The following is a 20,247-nucleotide window of genomic DNA, read 5'->3' on the forward strand; positions in this document are numbered from 1 at the left end:
ACAATTTGGAGTTTTAAAAAAATCACTAGCAACACACAACTTGTTTCCAGCTATTTTATATATAAAAACAATACACTTTTTAGATCAGAGACATGAAAATACAAATTGTTCTTTTTAAATAAAATATACATACATTAAAATTTGTTAGGCTTCTACATATGCTCAATGATATACAATAAATTCTGCATCACTGATCACAAACTTGGTTTTGAAATAAAGTAATTAGAAATAAGAAACATCACTGACAGTAATAACTCTACATAGTTATACAAAGAGGAATCTGGGAACATATCAAATCATTACAGTTATTTCAAATACTGGACGTTTACAGTTTTTAGTGTTCAGCTTCAGCAAGGAGGACAAGCTCTCCATCTAGGAGGAGCTTTGGGTCAGGAAGTGCTGAAAGAACTCCTGAGTCTTCCTCTTCTCTGCAAGATCCTGCTTCGCAGGTGATTTCAGAAGCAAGGAGGCAAAAATGGTGGCTATACATAAAGAAAATATATTATTCATATTACACAGTATAGAGAAATCATTCATAAAAACATAGTGTCTGTAATAATTTTGACATTTCAAGGAATGTAACACAGAAAATGACACAAAATGTAATAAACCAGTGGTTTTAAAAAGATACATTTCTTTTAACTGAAGTTCATTTTCCTGCTATACTTTAGTTCACAATCAACCTTTATTTGGTGGAACAGATTAGTACAAAGGACATATTTACACAAGTCCCTGGGTTTACACTAAGCAATAAAAAAGTCAAAAAGTCAAATGTTGCATAGAGCTCAAAGTAGTAATAACACATTTATAAACCAAAGGAACCACTTGCTTCATTTTCTTACCCAGGATGCTGACATCTAATCGATTGCTAGCAGAATTCTTCAAAAGCTCACGGAGAAAGGCAGCTAAATAGTTGAACACGTTTTTATGGCACTGAGGTAGCATGGAAATAACCTAGACAAAAAATACAAGACTTAACTTTTAGAATTCAATATAGAATTAGTAGAAATGGGTGACTAACTCTGTTCTTTTTTCCTTACTTGCTCACACTGGCTGGCACTGGTGCAGCATTCAAGGCAGCGTTGGTAAAATGAGTAGGGAACCACAGGCTCTGGGAGGGCATCTAGGAACAGAAGCAAGGCCTCTGCTACTGAGTGATTACTACCCGCTGCAGGTCAAGAGTAGCAGGGTCAAGGTTGCAAATTTGAAGAAAAAAAAAATGTACATATTACATAAAAGTAAAACATAAATTATACTAAAAAAACAAACAAATAACAAACATACTATGACATTCTAAGAGTCATTCAAAAGAACATGTTTGCAATTACATGGATTAAAGCAGCAATATAGAGTATTTGAAAAATCAAGCTTATTAGTTTCTGTAATAAGCTATAGTCATCTAAGGTCCCAACTTTCAGACCCAATTTAATTGCATTTAAATCCTGATTGTTGAGTATTACAGGGCTGCTAAAACCCACAGTGCCCATCCAATATAGATTTAATGCTCTTAAGATAAAATAAAACATATGTACTGACTGTGCTCTGTGACTTCTTCAAATATTCTATAAGGATAAACAATATTTTTCTGCTAATTTTATTATAGTTTTGGAAGGATACGGAGGGACTCTGGCATCCCTGTGTCGAGGCAATCCCTTATTTCAGCAAATTCACTCCGGAGTCCAGGTTGCTGAAATATGTCTTCCTGCAAATAGAGGACAATACATTCAGACTCGTTCTCTCCTTATACAGCACAGATTCCCTTCAGCTAAAGAAATTATTTGAAGCACAGTGGATAATGCAGCAGAATAAATTCATTGCAGGGATCTTCATTCAGTCTATTTATCCTTAATCGCAAAAAGCTGGCAGGAAGCCAAGAGTAGTGCACTTCACATGAAGTGGACACTATAAAACTAAGGAGCATAGTATTGTTTGATTTTATTACAACACTGTTACATCACCATCAATTTTCTGACCTGTTTGACTGCATTGCGGAATAAGTGATCCACCATCATCCAAAGTTCTTTAGGAATGTCAAGAGGCTTTTCAGTGTTTGCTGCATTCTCATTTATAGGCAACTCTGCCTGATATTGAGAAGGAAAAAAACAAAACAAATTGAAAGGCAGTTTAGTTAAAGTAAGCTTAATTAGTCTCAAATCCTCAAAACTACTATAATGAAGCCTCTGAGGCAACAATGAATACAATAGAGGTATTTCAAGTGAGCACTAACCAGTTGAAGGAGGGTCTCTTGTGGAATGTCTTGAATGGGCTCCCTCAGCTGACATAGTGCATGGATAGAAGTGCCATAGCAGCTTGGCAGGTAGTTTCCCATCACAGAGATAAAATAGTCCTTGCCCCGCTCTAGATGGAGCACCAGGATGTCTTCAATCTCCTGCTTGCCAGAGTTAAGCTCAGGTGCTGTTGTGCGGTTTACAAAAACCTCAAGGTCAATTTCCACAGAACCACCTAGATATTTAGAGGGAAACGCAAATTAAAGGGAAGGCTGCTCCAGTCAGTTGTTATGTTATACTGTGGTCATAACAAGCAATTATGATGTAGTACTCTTTGAGGATTTCAAAGACACTATAATAAGCATAATCTGTCAGTTCAAAGGAGTCTGCCACTTAAATCCAAGCCAGTCTCTTTCTATATGACCAGGCTAATGGATTAATGTTTTAATAAAATTAACTTTTTACACAACGATGACATGTTACTCACCCTGAGCAATAAAGCCTTTGGGGGGGTTGGCTGTGAGCCAGGGCTTGCTGTATGTCAACTCATTCGGCTTTGGAATAAACTCAAACTGACATGGGACCTGCCCGTCATTCAAGAGGCTCAACGTCTCTGCCTGGTGCTGCATGAACTTCACGTCCTTGAAGTGGAACTGAGAAAAAAAGAAAAGAAAAGGGAAAAAAAAGCACATTTATGAGGCAAGATAAAAAAAAAAAAAAGTTTTTTCCTTCAGACCATGTGAAGCTATTGTATCCTTTGAATGTCTGCAAAATGCACCCTTTCATTATTTTTATTATTATGTATTTTAATTTAATGCCAGGGAGAATCGTAAAGTGAAACTTTACCTCTCGCTTGGACAAGGTTACAGATGGAATGCATTCATTCTCCATTTTGTCAATATCACGTACAATTTCTTCAAAGGTCTTCTTATAATCCTCACTATTTATCCTCTTGATCTGTAGGATGAAGAAAAACAGGATTAAGTAAAAGCAAAGAAACAATGTATACTTAAAAAAAGCCACAACAAAAATAAATAAATAAAAGCTCTTCAGCTGAATCATTTACCTCAATGATGAGCAGGGAGCTGACAGGTTTGTGGTCACTGGTCTTCAGAGTCATGTGACTCTGGTAATGCTGTTGCTTTATGTTCTTTCCTCTCCACAGGATACGATCGCACCACGCAGGGACACGACATTTTTCACTAAGTTCAAAATAAATGGCAAACATTAGTTCCCAAGTGTCTATTTTATTACAAAGCAATAAAACAATGAAGGCAGGAATTATCTCTGACTCCATTTATCCATTATCAAAATTAATGACACGATCCCTGCAGGGAGATTCTCTTGCGAGGTGTTGCAAGAGTACAGAATATTACACAACAAAGCTCACAGTTCAGGGCCACATCGGATGGCTAAACCAATTTATAAAGGCCACTGATGCAAATGAGATGTTGCAGTTTTTTTTCCTTACATTGCCCAAGTAAATTCTTAGGCAATGTAGCTCTTGTACATACACTCGCTGGCCACTTTATTAGGTATACATATTCAACTGCTTGTTAACGAAAATATCCATTTAGCCAGTTACGTGACAGCAACTCAATACATTTAGGCATGTACAAGCTTATAACAAGCATCGGAGTCTGGGGAAAAAAGGGTTTGAACATAGCATGGTCACTGGTGCCAGAAGGTTGATTTAGAAATATTCCAGAAAATTCTGAGTATTGCTTAAACCTCACAACCTACCTCAGTATAATTACTAACACTGTCCATCCCTTTATGACTACAGTCATCTTCCTGTGGCTGCTTCCAGCAGAATAGTGTGTGTAACAAAGAATAACACTATGTCGCTGCATTCAAATGGCCTCTACAGTCATCAGATCTAAATTCAATAAAGCACCCTTGCGATGTGGTGGAACTAATTTGCATCACTGATGTGCAGCCTACAAATCTGCAGCAACTGTGTGAAGCTATCATGTCAATGCATCAAAATCTGTGAGGAATGTTTCCATCACCTTGTTGAAACAATTAACGCATGACACTACTAAGCTGCACCTAATAAAGTAGCTGTGAGTGTATTAAACAAACATTTTTATCAAAAAACAAAACAGAAAAAACCTTTAAACACAGCAGAGCTTTCTCAACAGCCTTAATGGTCAAAAATCACTCTGCATTGTCTTTGCAATACTGCAGTCATCAACCCTAAGCCTGACATTTCTATTATAATGCTACTGTGGCTATCCTTTAGTAAATACTATGGACAAAAACCAGAGTTAAGCAGCTCTGAATAGAGAGATAATTGTTTGCAGACTAGGAAGCTCCAACCATTTAACAATTGATGAGACAGAAATGTCTCAACAGAGAAGGAAAAGAAATGTGGGCTGACCTGAATCACTGGTGTGTCACAAAAAATGTGATGATAACACAAGCAGCTATAGTGTTGGAACTACAACGATACTATGTCTGCTACTTCTTTCTGTTATCAGTTTACCTTTTGCTACGAACACTGACATGGAATGACTTACAATGCCTCCATGTCAGATTACCTTGTATCCCAATTGTCAGAGCCGGTGTCATATTTGTAGGTGGGCTGGAAATCAATCTCCCCCTCCTCAAATCCCACAAACACAGCCTTCTCGTCGATCTGCCTCTTGAGCTGATGACCACACGCAATGGGTAAATATCACTGCTCACAAACACGTTTGAATACAAAACACATCAGGGAACCATAATTAATATTACCTGATCGAAACTGTGTAGAGTTTCAAAGTCCTTCTTGCTGATGAGATCCTTCACGTTGTCAACGTCAAGCTCATTAATTCTGTAGTTCAGGTCCCCGATCCATAAAATAACACTGATTCAGAAACGGAACACAGAAACAAATCAAATACTCATAAATACAACAAACTTGATTTGTATGAACAGTGTCAGCTAATATATGTTTTAGGTTTAAAGGACTGCGTGACACATTCTCAAGTTAGGTTTCCAAACTCTGGATTCGGATTAGTGGCACAATAAATTTAAATTTGATTCACAATGTAAATACTGTGCTACTTACTCGTGCTTCATGATAGTGAGTGGTGTTTGAGTAGGGTCAAGTTGGCGAAACTGGAGACGACTGCAAATATCCTTATAGTCCTGATTACGTCTCTCATATTCCTCAACATGAGCAGCAAGGTGGGAATTGACCACACAGATATCAGAGTTGTGGAAGCGAAAACGGATTGCCACAGCACCCTTGTTTCCCTGTGAATCAGTAATTGATTAGAATGGAAAGAAAACACTGATACACCTCTGCAAACACTGTAAAATAAAATAACTACATGTTTTATTTACTATGATTTTACTCATCTGCTACACAATAAGGCAATATTATGCAAACAATTTCATGCTTGGCATGTTTTGGATAGTTCTTGCTGCAATTCATAAACCAGTGTCCCATTACTGCAGGAAAGGATGGAGCGACCTTACATAGCTCTACCCCCCCACTGGTCCCTAGCCAGCCATCTGCTCTACTCTGCAGGGACTGCTAAGTAAGCACGGTCGCATATGAGTCAAGAATAACCTTTCCTGCACCAGTGTATGAGAAATAAAGTTGAAGCTACTGTACGAAGTGCTTCATGGATGAATAAGCACTGAAGTGAATAGTTCACAGGAAACAGAGATGCCTTTTCATCATCGAAGGAGATTGCTTGTGCTTAAAAACTGCCTCATTTATTGCTATTTGCCAAAAATTTGTATGACAGTTGACAGACACCATCATAGCAGAAGCCCAATTTTTGTTTTCTTTCATCCTTTCAATTTTCATGTAAATGCTAATACTCAACACTTCCTGTTTATATGTATATTACGAGGAAAATCATTTCAATGTGGAACTAAAAACAATGCTATTGACATAATCTAAAACAGAAAGGCAGAATGTGTACAAGGACCCACACCCAAGCAGTCTGCAGAATATTTGGCAATTTATGCAGTAAAACCAGGCTGTACTAGTTCCTACATCATTTCTAGCTGAATATAAATGCTAATATAATTGTGGAATATGTCAACTGATCTGGGTGGGGGAAATCCCTCATTAATATTAGGGTAAAATGAATTTTTCCTGCTGCTTGCATAGCTTGGCTGATAAGCCTACATGGTCACCTGACAGTAAGCTCAACCCAACAAAATATAGGATTTTTGGGGATCCTTAAAGAATGTTTTCCCTGTGCCAGGTCCTTAGCCCACAAAATGTTGAGAACCCCTGACCTAATTTCTAAAAAATTATTTCCAATTGCATCCAATCATTTCTCAGATTCAGAGTCATGGTGGGGCTGGAGCCTATTACTGCTACCATAAGGTAAGAGGTGGGGTACACCCTGGACATGCATACATCACACAGAAAGGCCCTGGCCAGATGTTGGATTTGAACCCAGGAACTACTTACTCTGAGGCAACAGTGTTACCGTCACGCAACCAAATCCTGTGGTCAGACACCACAGACATCAACTTAATGACTTTGCACAATACCAGAAACCTATATGATGACTTATGCACAAAGAGAGCTTTGAAATACTGTCCTTACCATCCTCCCCATGATGCCAGTGCCCACAGTCTCAGCCTCCACATCTGAGATGAATTCTGCATGCTCCTTCTTCACAAAGAAGATCAACATAATACCCACCAGGCGCACCAACTTCACCTGCAGAAACAGATCAACAGTATACAAATGATTTCTTGCAGTTAAATGAAAACATTTTTGATGTTGCACTGGAACTCAAGAGATGGTGTAGCCACAAGACATCAAACATGCTTTAGTGCAGTTTCTGTTGCTTATATAAGCACTTTGTCAGCGTCAAATACTAGGAACAGTAAAACAGAAGCGGAGAATCACATCTCAGAATAAGAGACAGTTGTGTATGAGGTTCATACACAAGCTTAATAATAGCTTTAACTTATGTAAGAGTTAAAGCTATTTCACATAAAAAAATCATGAGGAAACATTCCTTTTTCATCTTTCTAAGCTATTCAGTGTCAGAAACAGAGCAGCCAAGTGTACTTTAGTCAGAGAACTTGCAGTGGATGAAAAAAAATCCAACAAACTGGCAGGATGGTGACTTGGCATATATCATGTAGAGTTAAGAAGACTTGAATAAAAAACCAACCAGGCCTATAAAAAGAGGAAGCTAATGTGCTGGTCAGCACTCTGAGAATGAGGAAACACACAAAAGTGAAGACAAAAGACAAGAAAATGATCAAAAAAGTAACCTAAAACTTAAGGTCTGACTAAGCTTATGAAAGCAACAGGGATATAATAACTCTTATTAGAAATAAACTGAGTAATAATCCATGTAATAAGATGGTATGATAATTATTATGACCACAGAAAGGTGGTGCTAGAAGTTCCTGAAACTGTAACACATGCAATGTATCAGTTTCAGGAATCTATTTTAAAGTGTGACTGTCGCCCATGTAGAAGAAACCCAAACATGCCGTCTACAATGAAGAACAATGGCGTGAATCGTGACGTTCGCAAGTCCGCTCAAACATCAACTAATAGCGATGAACTACAAGATGTGAGGGAGAAAAAAAAAATCCTTACTAAGGCATACTTGGCATCTGGATGCAATGCCTCAGACACAGCTTTTGTCCACTCCTGTTCCTTGGGGGTGTCATTGAAGAAGAAAGCCTCTTTGCTGAGGTCAAGCTCCTGAAAACTGCAAAAAAGGACAAATGGTGAAACTTTAAGGGTTTGATTTCCACTTCATTCAGAAGTGCTATGGTACTGACTAAACTTTTTGGCTCCTTAACACCAAAGCGGTAAACTGAAACACAGGCCGAATTAGTGGATACACAATGCAAAAATCAGTGGGCAGGCATCTTCAGCACTTAAACGGCTGCATGTATCTGTCAGAGGTTTGAGGAGTAAATGTCTGTCTTTGTAATAGGATTAAGCGGAGCAGTGCACAGCTATTCTTCAGCAGGAGAATGTGACTTACCCCACGCAGTACATGTCAGGGGGCCCGGGAGTGCAGCTCAGCCAAGGACGGAGGCTTTCCTTTGGTGCCTGTCCGTTCACATTGTATGTACCAAGAAAAAAGCTGAAAAAAAATGATGAAAAGTAAGCACAAAACAAAGGAATAAAATTATAGCTTTGATGGGCTCCTCCTTTGCCCCTCCCCCCCTCAGTGGTTTCCACTTTAGGAGACTGAAATGGTGAAACAATAATGTCAGTCTATATCAAGCTGATGCCCTGCTGCTGCATTGTAGCAGTGACTCATTTCTTGATATTTTTTTTTTTTTTGTATGGTTTAAGAGCACAACTGCACTTTTGCAGAAGTAACATTTAATAAAATGAATAGGATAAAAAAAAAAAAACCTGAAACGAAAGAAATTGCTTTCAGTGGTAGAGTCCTACATGTAATCCTCTACCAATCCTTGACCTTCTGTCACTGATCAGGATTTCTCTCAGACTCCTTTGTCAAGTTTTCTAGGTTGCTTTTGACTTCTTCAGTTTCCGTCAGGACGCACAGTATCATGGGTGGGCAGGTGTCACGAGGTTGGATAGTCAATGGTCCGCAACTTTCTATGTGATGGCAAACAGGCAGAAAGTAGTGTCACCATCTAGTTTCTATACTTGTATTAGACATTAGAGGTGGTGAAATAATCAACACTGTTACAACAGTGTGTTACAACAGTTTGTAACACTACATGGCTGTAAACTGTGACACCATATTAGCCAGTTAACTACATAAGTGCAGCTAAATAATAGTAAGTTTCTGTTTGACCGCATCATTGATGCAAGAAGACTGCAATGATGTAGACAAAGAAATTATGTTGGGCGATTTGGGAAAAACAAACAAACAAACAAAAACAAAAAACCAACTAAAAACAAGTTTCTTCATTTGTTTTTAATCACAACATGTACAGATATCTCCAATTAAGCTCTTTTTCCATTAGGACCTACTCGGCTCAACTTGCCAAGACTAGACTCGAATCGACTGGTTTTCCATTACAATCAAGTACAACCTAATGTGCTCGGCTGTTGTTACAACAACGTGCTCGAGCGTCCCTTGATGTAATTGGTATGTGACACGAACGCTACAACAAAGGTGAAAGTTGGGGCAAGAATATATCTGCTGCTCAGTCTGTGGCTTTTCATCAGACTCGGGAACCACTGTGTTGTTTTTGTAGCAATTTCTTTCTTCTTCTTCTTTTTAAATGGCGGTTTTGATGTTCGTGAACGAGACGCTCTCATAACTCATCAAGTGATCAGCTAATCAGTGGCAAGTAGTCTGACGAAGTCACATTTTAGTACCTGCTCGGATTGCTTGGAGCCTCGGCCGAGCAGGTCCCATTTTAGTACCTGGTACTATGACCTAATGGAAAACCCTAAAAAACGTGGCAAGTCAATCCGAGTAAGTACTAATGAACTAATGGAGAAGCGGACTTAGTGTCATGGCTTTGCTTTATTTTATAGCTACAGGCTGGTAACTGCAGATTTATCAGTGCAAGTTGGTGTTTGTCAAAGGCGTTAGCAGATAGACAGTAACACTATCTAAAAAAAAGAACAAACTAATCGATGACCTAGTTTTCAATCTTAAAAAACTACTGTAAATACTTTATAAAGAATATGCACATTAAGATAAATAGAGCTGCACCACTTTTTGACTGTTGGCTACCACTTGCTATGCTGCTGGCCAATGGGGAGGGCAGCGCTGTAGGGAAAAACGAAATTGAAAACAAAGAAAATGCACTTAAATCAAAACACAGTGTTGAAACAGAAAAAATAAAAAAATGCAAAAGATAAATGCTCATTTCCTGTATTTAAATAATCAATATTATACAAAGTTATTGCATGAAATGTATAAAGACAAACACATAAACGTCTCGTCATCACTGAGCAGCCTCACTGCAACTTAAACGGAATACTGAAGGCAACATGCCGTGAGAAATCGTGAGAGGGTCGAGCCCTTGCCATTTACATCCCCACTGAGGTTTATTCTACAGGTCCAGCTCAAAAAAGTCAACTTCCTTCTATTCAATATGCCACGTCTCTGACCTTCAGGCGGCTGCTGTTTTCCAAATGCTCTTTCACAGGAGCAGCATGGGGCTTTTTATTTTGTGCTGACTGCCACTGAACCTTAAAACACTTTCTGCTTTAACAGCCCGAGCCTCAGCTAACCAGAGAGACGCTGAAACTATATTTACACAAAAGGGGCTTGGGACTTTTTTAAAGCTTTTATTCATAATATTCATATCAGCATGAATTTTTTTCCCGCCAGTGTGTCCCGAATATACCGTGTAAAATGAGACAAATGCATGTGTGCAAGCACGATACTAAATGTCTACCGTTTTTGATTAAAGGCACAACTCAAGCTTACTTCTTGTTAATCATATATGTTTTTTTTTAAATATGTCCAACATTACATATTTAGCATTCCCTTTTATATGTATGTATGGGAAATAAAAATTTCCCTTTGGATCTAACTCACTCATGTTTATCATATTCAAGATTCCTTCCATTATGGTTATAGCTATTTTCAGAGTGTTCAGAACGTCTGAGACAGTGTGGCTTAATTTAGCACGCAGCAAGACAAACCCACAGATGTTGACTCATGCTTTTTACATAACACTTCTATCATCCAAACTGTGTTAACAGTTACACTGTGGGCACAGAGTCTTCATGCACAAACCATCTTTTCCACAGATTTTACAACCTGTTTTCGATTTTCAAAGTGAACACCAGAGTACAGCGAAATACAACTTTTGTTTAAAAATATCTGCACTCACCTAAGTTTGAAACTTGGGAGTGTTTTTCTTTTTTACTTTTAAAGCTTAAAGTGTAGAGTTTAAAAACAAACTACTATAATATACATGATGTCAGGCTTAGAGTGACTTTTTTACTGCTTTAGGCTAAGAAGAACAAACAGGAAAAGATCACATCACTTCTCTTTAGATTGGAATGCCCCACCCAGAATACCAAGACTTTAACATCATCATCAAGGAAGCATTTTTTGTTACCTTTTTTAAAATACTGATGATGCTTATGCAATATTCAGGAGATCACCAACATCTATGTGCCTCTATCAATGAGCCAAACACACTTTTACTCAGGGCCACACTGGCACAAAAAGCAATAAACAGCAACATACCTGTAATTTTCCAAGAAAGTGTACAGTTCCTCTTTTTTCAGCAGCTCACACTTGATAAGGTTGTCGCGTAGGCCAAACTGCGGCATGGCTAGTATGTGAGCTTTGTTTGATGGGGTGTGGCTGGAGGATCGCACCAGGTCACCCCGGTCCTCTCGACTGGAGATGCCCAGGCTGCACACCAGAGAAGAAATAACGTGTGTGATTTGAGATGGAAAAATTGAGTCACAGAGGGTTGTTTTCTTTTTTTTTGCGGGGCGGAGGGGGGCCACAACCATTAGTGAGATGCTAGAAATGCTCATCTCCAGCTGTGTATTAATAGTCAGCATAGTCTTTAGCCTAAATGCATTAAGCCATACTTACTGGAGAGCTACAGTCTTAATGTACAGCAGTTCAACACAACAAAAACAACAATCTCTATTTCCAGGTTGTCAATATGGGATGAGCTAAGTTGAGAGGAGAAAATGTAATATGCCCATATCATGCAGTCTTCCAGGAACATCCTGAAATTTAACTCCATCATAGGGAATAGACATTAACTCAAAGCACAGCAGGACCGAAAACAGACACCGCCTTTGTCTTTGTATTCAAATATAACTGTATTAGTGTGGGTATAATGCAAGACTTCCCCACCCTTGAAAAATTGTGAAAGGATTCTCAAGGCCTCCTCACCTATCTTGGCTGGCAGACGCTCTGGACTTTTGCGTGCCACCGTTGGAACCTTTCTCCTTTTCTGAAGTTACTTTTTTGTCTGATGATTTCTCTGTTTAGGAAAAGCAAGACAGATAAAACAGATTCAGAATGGTTAATTACATGATTGCAGGACAGTTATGCAATCATAACTGCCTGCACAGTGAACCACAAACTAAAGTACTGTTTTCATTTAGCAGTTAAGATATTTTTTTAAAAAAATGTCCTTTTTTGGACAACTACTGGTAGATCTTCCCAACATTATGTTTAAATATGCCTGATAGCGACTCATTCTAATAAGAAAGAACCCATCCCTTAATAAACTCATATTTCAGCCTTTAAACAACCAAAATGTAAGAATAAAATTAAGCTAAATGTGACTAAATATAAGTCAATCATAAAAATGCCAAGTCAGAGCTTAGTTGTTGGGGGCAATCGACTGAGGCCTCCTCCTGCAGTTGGATACGGTTTCTGCATTCCAAGTAGCTGGATTTAATGGCTGAGTGTGAAGTATTAGACAGCATGGCCCCTGTCTCCTGAAGCCTGGCAGGCAAGACAGCTGGCTCCACTGAAAGGGAAAGCCAGGTTCTCTGAGCAGGAAATTAAATTCTACAAAGTTATAGTAAGCTACATTAGACAGTACAACGCAATGACCCGAAAGAGTAGATACAATCTACGAAAAAAAACACAACAGTTAATTTCTTTTCTCAAAAACTGTGTCGAAATGACAAACTTAAAACCAACTGGTCTCTTACTGTTTTTAGAATATGTGTGTAACTCTTTTCTATGTGCAGCATTTGAGACATGAAAAAAGGGTCAAGACAAAGCAGACAAGGCATAAACCAGTGAAACAAAAACAATATTAAAATTATTATCTTATTCTTATTAAAGTGAAGCAAAAATATGTGGTAATAAAACTGGTTTTATAGATTATTCTTTTCTTTTTTAATAGACATGTCTTTTGGCAGAACAACTGCAGTCTGCTGTTAATTTCACCTCAGCAGGCAGTTGATGTCACTTTTTCTGCATCGTTGTTTTAGGAAATGTCACTCTAATTAGAAGACAGGTTGTGACATGTGCGCCAAACCCTAAGAAAAGGTCAACATTAAAAAAAAAAAAAGGTGCTAAGAGTTCAAGCCATTTTAAGCCCTATTTAAAAGTCCTTACACTAACACGCTAACATTTTAATTAAAAACCAGCAACTCTGTTGTTTCAGTCAACAAGAAAATCCCTTTATTTGACTGGCAGAACTTCCAGCAAACTGTGAAATTGCTCTTGAAAACACTACAAACAAGATGCTCCTCTTGCACACAAAACCCACACGCAGCTGTCAAACAGCACTTGCCCAGTAACACACAAAATGCATCAATAAATAAAAATTACAGGATGTGTATGTTCATTCTAATTCGCTACAAACTTTTGAATACTTGCTGCAGTGCAGACAACTTCTGAAACAAATCTTGCGGCATTAAATGCACACACACTACTGACTGAAGATCTTATCATATTTCTGCATTCTCATATCAGCAAGGAAATGACTGCAAAACCTTGTGGCCATTATACTGTTGTATGCACCTTATTAAAGACATACAAGTTTTTTTCTCTCTCTCTCTTAAAGTACAGCTGCTTATCTGTTAGATATATGAAAAAACAATTTACAGTTAAAAACCGTACAAGCAGTATGAGGCTATGGGTTTTAAAACATTATATGGTACATCCTGCACATGCTTTATTATCTTTAACCATACAGGGGAAATCCAGCTGTATGACCTCTGGCTCACTGCATTTGTCACAGGATGCCTCTCTATATGTTGCAGTTACTCGTAGCATAAATGGCAAACTCTGCTATCAGGGCTCTCTTCCGTATTAACGCAGGAGTATCTTTACAAACTACAACCGGCCAAAGTTCATCATTACCCTGCTTCACAAGTAGAAACACGTCAGATTGCTCATATGAATTATTTATTTCTCTTAATGCTTAACTGTAAATTTACAGCTGGTTAATAAACGGTTGGAGCGTCATATTTTTTTAACTGGATGACATGCAGACTTTTCTTTTTGAAGGCGGAGCAGACAGTAAACGGAGACCTATAATAACAGAGAGAGGCGGTGGGAACAAAGTTTACAGGCAACTGATTGAAGCTAACAAGCTAAATGGGCTAAGAGGATAAGTCGGGAGTGAAAGGGTGAACGTGGATATAGCCTGACAACAGTGCAAATGGCTCAAAATTCAAGACAAAAACAAGAGCCTCTCGGTGAACGACACAACAATGTGCCACTAAAACGTGTTGTTGCAACATTTTTCCTAACAGGTGTTCCACTTTTTTAAAACCACACAGTGACGACTAATATCGCGGTGGTGAAGTCTGTGCTAGCGCTACCTGCTGTTCTTTTTAACCGAGCGCCTATGATTCTATGATTCGTGGTGAAAAAACAATGTATCGAACACATTGCTACATGGATGTAAAATTAACCAGTTTCACCGATAAGCACTTAAGCTAATTAGGCTAAAGTTAGCATTTCTTGACAGAAGAACTACAACTGCGCCCTAGCATTAACTAGGAAGCTAGCTTATCTCAGCCGGATGGCAGGGACCCCGGCGTTTTTTTCACCTCCTCAAATTCAGCAAATGAAACCAGTAATAGTTTTTTTTTTTCATACCAAAGTCCCTCATCTCCATAGACATCTCCATGTATCGCTCCCACGCATTCTGTGCAGAAGACCAATGTCCACTCAGTGTCAATCCTGCCCATACAAACGCTATAGTAGGAGGAGGAGTTTACACTCCCACTGCTGCAGAGATAAGACACCGAAACAAACCTAATCGACTATGCAGATTGAAATCGGAAAACTCAGCAACATTGCATTAGATTAGGAAGACGTATATATGACGAGAGATACATATTTAAAAAAATATTTTTGTTTACTTGTTATGTATGTAAGTGTGTTTCTGTGGCACTTGACTGACAAAACATGTTGCATGCAGAGTTTTACACGGGATCACATGCTGTGTGGTTTGTGTATGGTCATTCCATGTTTTGCATACTTGTCAGCAGTAGCATGCCAGTAAAACAGCATGCACAAGCATAATGATTGATTAAAACCTGCTTAAAATCACACACAGCATGAAGAACATACACAAGTTTGGAAACTTTTCTGTTTAGAAGCAATGCACAAAAACATTCAGATATCTCACATAGCTTCTCAATTTCTTATGTTATTTCTTTCATTGTTGTTGTTGGGGGTTTTTTTACATTTAAATTGATTTAAATAGTGGTTCCAGTATATAGTGGTTTACATATTTGCCTAGCAAAGAAAAGATGCGTGGTTTGATTCTGGCAGGAAACACAAAACTCGGTAGGGCATTTGGAATAAAAAAATCTCCCAGAGTGGATGGATGGAGCTACCTGCTGCGGTGTGTGTGAATAAGGAAGCAGCTGAAAGTAGCATCCATCTTATTTAAATGTCAATTTTTTGATTTTCAAGGCCAAAAAGAGTTTAAGCTTTTAGTGTTCACACTCCAGTGTAAAACTAATGACACTAATAAAACCAATAACCCCCGAAACCTACCAGAACTCTTCCTTTTTTAATGCCACAGGAGGCTTAATAATAACTGCACTACATTTTCTGTTAGGCCTGTTGGCCCTGTGAGCTCCCACTCTCTTAGTTTACTGCAGTGCACTGAATGAAAAAGGGACAAATTAAAAATACAGGTTATTCCTGTGGTTTTCGTGCTTTGTCACATCAAGATGTCTGCTCCTTTCAACTCACGTTCAGGTGGAGTCAGTTGAATTCAGAGGAAGTGGCATTTGCAAAATTGGATGTAATTTATGATGCAATACTGACACGCAAAAACTGCACACACGAAAAGACAAAACTGAGAACACGTCCCGAAATCCGCTGCACAGATGCTGGTGGACCAATTCTAGTGCAGTTCATTTTACTGCATAGGGAGACGTTGGCAGACGGCGCATACAAATTAAAATAAGACGAAAAACCTGTTTTTCTGTGCTGGTTGAGTTTAGTGAGACTTGTGCCGATGGGTGCGAGGGCTTGTTTGACAACTCCCCGTCCTCTAGTGTCTTTGTGGTACTTGGTGATCCACTCAAACTTGGGTATCTGTGTGGGAGTCCTGCAAACATCTGTGAAAAATAAGCAGGGAGGAAAAGAGTGATAAAAGAACTGTAAATGATTCTTGCCTTAATGAGAAATTCGACACGAGCCTGGTGTGTGCTTTAAGGCAACAAGAAAAATTTCAAGAATGAGAAAAGTTGCATTTTGCAACTTGATTTTAAAGCTACCACCTTAAATTCCTTGTCTTGTTTTCATAGTAAATTGCTCTGTAAGCCAACCTCCATGGTTAAATTCACCTGTATGCGCTCACCGTGAGAATTTTTCTGACTCTTCTTTACAGGCGGCATGCCATTTGTTCTTTCCATCACCGGTCTCACACAGCAAATTAAAAGCCTTTGGGGCTCTACTTGGAGTACCGCAAAAAAACACATCAGTCTTTGCCTGTGTTCATTTGGGACTTCCACCATGAAAACGGTGAACCAGTGGGAAAAGCGGCACATCCATAACAAAGCACACAGTCTTTGACCTTTAACGGCCTATTACTTTCAGATGAACAGAAAGCAGGCTGTAAAATTGTGGTGCAAATTAACTAATAAAAAGGAAGTAACTCATCCTGTTAACTGTTGTCATGTCCAATTTTCATGTCCCATTGCTAAAAGTTTTGTGCAAAAAATTTAAGTAAGAACAGCGTATACTGTCCAAACTTCACCCTCCAGTCTCTGCCTGCTAGCAAATCTCGCACAGGGAAGTGACACCACCAAAACAGCAGTAACCAGGAGTCTTTTTCCAAATAGACATATTCTGTGGTTTTACAGCATAATATAACCTCTAGGTTATTAACTCAATAGGTATTGTTTCACATAGGTTACTACAGCAAAATATTTGTGCTTTTTCACACTCTTCTTCACTTAAGATTCAAATGACCTGTCCTATACAAATAAGATGCTGGTGCTACTGCGAATTAATACTTGATGCCAATGAACCGACAGCTTTCAAAGGTTATTCTTATTTCTTGCTGGATGTCATGTAAACACATCATATAGGGGCTAACCTACCACTCCACGCCTTGTTGACTTCACTGAGGAAGAGACGCGAGTTGGAGCCAAAAGGAAGTTTGAGGTCTAATTCTTCATCCTTGTAGCTTATTCTAACTCTGGTATCAGCACCTAAAATCAGAAGAAGAATGCAGGGGGCGAAAACAAGATGCTCATTATCGTGTGGTGCACCAGTTATGCAGCTTATTTCTAATTGGGCCGTAATGGAAACTAGCGCACTCACCCACAACCACAAGTTCCTCTGGTGAGGAAACTAAAAAGATTGTAGTATGAGAAATATGTTTCAGAAAATTTACCGTCACATTATTTTTGATTAGGTACACTGTTAAAATATCATAAGGGAATATTTCTTTGAGATGAGCTAAAAATATTTGAATACTATTCACCTTTGACAACTGCAAAGTCGAGGGAGATGGGTATTATGTCCTCCAGCAATACATCGTCAGCAGTAATTGCCATTCTTCGATGGGTATAAATAAAGATTCTGTAAAACATTACATGGTAATTTTAAGATTTGTTTAATGAAGTCTGTATTTCAGTTAGTTCTCTGCCTAACTAGGGCTAACACATGCACACTAAAAAATATCCCTATAGAGCATGACTGTGTTACCTTTGTCAGGCAGGTTAGTGTAAGTCTGTAGTGTACAGTGTTATGCTGTACTGCTGCCACCCACTCTTCTTAGAAAACACTTTTTAGACTGAATTCAAACAAACTGCACAGAACTCATGTCAGAGATATTTTTTCCCTCCAAGCCACTAAAACTTACGCATATTCGTTTGCAGACTCCACCAGGCCCAGCAGTCTGCTCTCTGTAGCATCATCAAAGAGGACATCGCATTGGACAGCATGATTACATTTTGGTTAAGGAGAAAGATGTTGTTTACACTTCATGTTTAATATCATATTTATCTGCCAGAAAAAATTACCTTTCAGCAAAGTCTACTACAGCTGGGAACATTAAATTGTATTTCTATTCCTTACAAGTAACTATTGCACTTTTTACAGTATTTCTTAATTTCACAGAGTAATATCAAAAGTATAAACCAGTACAGTATATGTCAGCATATAAATAAGGTTAAAAAACATATTTATAGATCAAATTTCCTCTCCCCGATTACATGCAACAATTCACGTTCTCCTCCTCCTTCTGCTTTAGGGGTTGCCACAGCAGATCATCTGCCTCCATGTCATCTTATTCCTAGCATCCTGTTTTGTCACACCAACCCTCTGCATGTCCTCCTTCACGACATCCATGAACCTTGTGGTCTTCACTTGTAGGGAGCCTTGCAGCACCATCTTCAAGACCCTCACCCCCTTTTCTCCCAACTAATCAAACTGAGCTGTGCCTCTGATGAACTCATTCCTAATCCTGCCCTGGTCTCTCGCAACAAAAATCTTTGCAGCTCTCAGCTCTGTCTCCTGACTTTTTATCAGTACCACTGTCTCAAAACCATATGTCGCTTTAGATGGTTGACCCTAAGTATTTATACTCATCTATCTGCACTACCTCAACACCTTGCATCTTAGACCTGGCCCTCTCTCATTCACACAAATGTATTTGGTCTTGCTTCTACTAACTTTTATTCCTCCTGACCACTGTCTTGCTGTCCTCATACATGTTCTGCATCACCCTCACATACTTCCTCATACAGTTCCTCACTATGCACCCTATCATATGATTTCTCTAGACCCACAAAGACCCAGCACAACTCCTTCTCACCGTCTCTGTATTTCTCGTCTTAAAGCAAAAATCGTCTCTGCAGTGCTCCTCCTTGGCATGAAGCCATACTGCTGCTAGCTCAAATCCTCTCTTCTTAACTTGGCTTCAGTATCTCTTCCCAAACTCCTTATGGTATTACGCAACACTTCATGTTATTATTTATAATACATTACTATATTATTAAAAGATGAATGACAGTAACAGTAACTACTCTCTGCACCTTTTTTTGAAGACATATTTTTATGCACATCTTACTTTAACACAATGACAGTGAAGTTATAGGCTCACCAGCACTGACAACAAAGACAAAGCTGCCACCTTGTGGACAAAATGTCTCACTACAGTATTGAGTACATGTTACCTATTTGAAGGAACTGCTGACTAGACTAGCTTTTAATCTAAAAACAAAAGCACCAATAAACTCCATGTGCACTCAAGTGCCTTGCGGGATAGAAGCCCAAGTAAAGCTACTCTTTAGTCAGAAAGATGACAGCCAAGTGGCACAACCCAACAGGCCCCATTCCGAGCTCAGCAGACAGAAAAGCTGTCGTGCCAGTCAAATGTGCTTTTTTTGGAAGCATGTAATCTATAGTTTGATTCGCTGGTCAACCACGAACCAACGCGTGCGAGTCAGAAAGGATACCATGATGCAGTTTTCTTCCCTTTCTAAAGTTTCTTGAATTGCGACGGACTGATCCATAGTGTTGACATTCAAGCTTGCTGGGCGACAACTTTGGCACCACGCTCTCCAAACGAAAACCCACTCCGTGGAAACTCGAGCAGCTCAGTTATTTCTCTCTGAAGTGGAAGCGCAGTGCAATAAAAGGGAGCGCAGAAGCTCCGCGCAATCCCACATTATTCCTTTTCGACCCAGAAGTTTTTCTTTTTTCTCCCCCTTCCTTCGCTGCCAGCCCAGCCCGACCCAGGCTGTGTCCCAATTCAGGGTATGCACGCTTGAAGTACGCATTTCAAGTGCGATTACGTCACCGCCACGCGACGACGGCTGTCCCAATTCAAAGTGTACTTCAAATACATACTCCAAATGCTCCGTCGATTTCCCCAAATATCAAGCGTGGTCCGGTGCACGCTTCGTGGCCCCATATATCCCACAATCCATAGCGCGGCGGTGGGTGTGGATAATTTTGCCGCAAAATACGGCAGAAGGGTGCGGCCGAAGAGTGAACTGTCAAAAGTAAGTACTGAATATTATGTCGCTTATTTATGTGCGAATGTTTAAGAACATTAAAACATTACTGTTGGCCACATGTCGGCAAAGTTATGTGACATTAGTGATGTTTGTACTTTCAGCGGTAACTTGGTTTTAAAGCCTCTACTTCTAAATATATATACA

General features: G+C 39.1%; 1 protein-coding gene across 2 annotated transcripts; it reads right to left on the minus strand.

Annotated features, from left to right (window-relative positions):
• Positions 1 to 40: 40 nt before the first annotated feature.
• On the minus strand, positions 41 to 19,926 carry inpp5b (inositol polyphosphate-5-phosphatase B). 2 transcript variants are annotated; one of them, XM_031740626.2, is made up of 23 exons: positions 19,540 to 19,926; positions 17,943 to 18,022; positions 17,562 to 17,659; positions 17,399 to 17,428; positions 17,176 to 17,286; positions 16,045 to 16,188; positions 12,029 to 12,119; positions 11,360 to 11,530; positions 8,204 to 8,305; positions 7,807 to 7,921; positions 6,790 to 6,906; positions 5,284 to 5,471; positions 4,968 to 5,079; positions 4,772 to 4,881; positions 3,295 to 3,430; positions 3,075 to 3,185; positions 2,716 to 2,881; positions 2,228 to 2,463; positions 1,974 to 2,081; positions 1,618 to 1,702; positions 1,041 to 1,168; positions 843 to 954; positions 41 to 482 (listed from the first exon to the last, which is right to left on the minus strand). In XM_031740626.2, exons 1-23 carry the CDS (start codon positions 19,594 to 19,596, stop codon positions 373 to 375), a joined length of 2,718 nt encoding a protein of 905 aa, XP_031596486.2. In that variant the 5' UTR covers positions 19,597 to 19,926; the 3' UTR covers positions 41 to 372. The 2 variants fall into 2 exon arrangements, with proteins under 2 accessions (XP_031596486.2, XP_031596488.1); XM_031740628.2 differs by lacking the exons at positions 16,045 to 16,188; positions 17,176 to 17,286; positions 17,399 to 17,428; ... (1 more) ...; positions 17,943 to 18,022; positions 19,540 to 19,926 and adding an exon at positions 14,708 to 15,997.
• Positions 19,927 to 20,247: the final 321 nt, after the last annotated feature.

The sequence above is a fragment of the Oreochromis aureus genome, linkage group 11, assembly GCF_013358895.1.
Source record: "Oreochromis aureus strain Israel breed Guangdong linkage group 11, ZZ_aureus, whole genome shotgun sequence".
In the NCBI taxonomy this organism is placed as follows: Eukaryota; Metazoa; Chordata; class Actinopteri; order Cichliformes; family Cichlidae; genus Oreochromis; species Oreochromis aureus.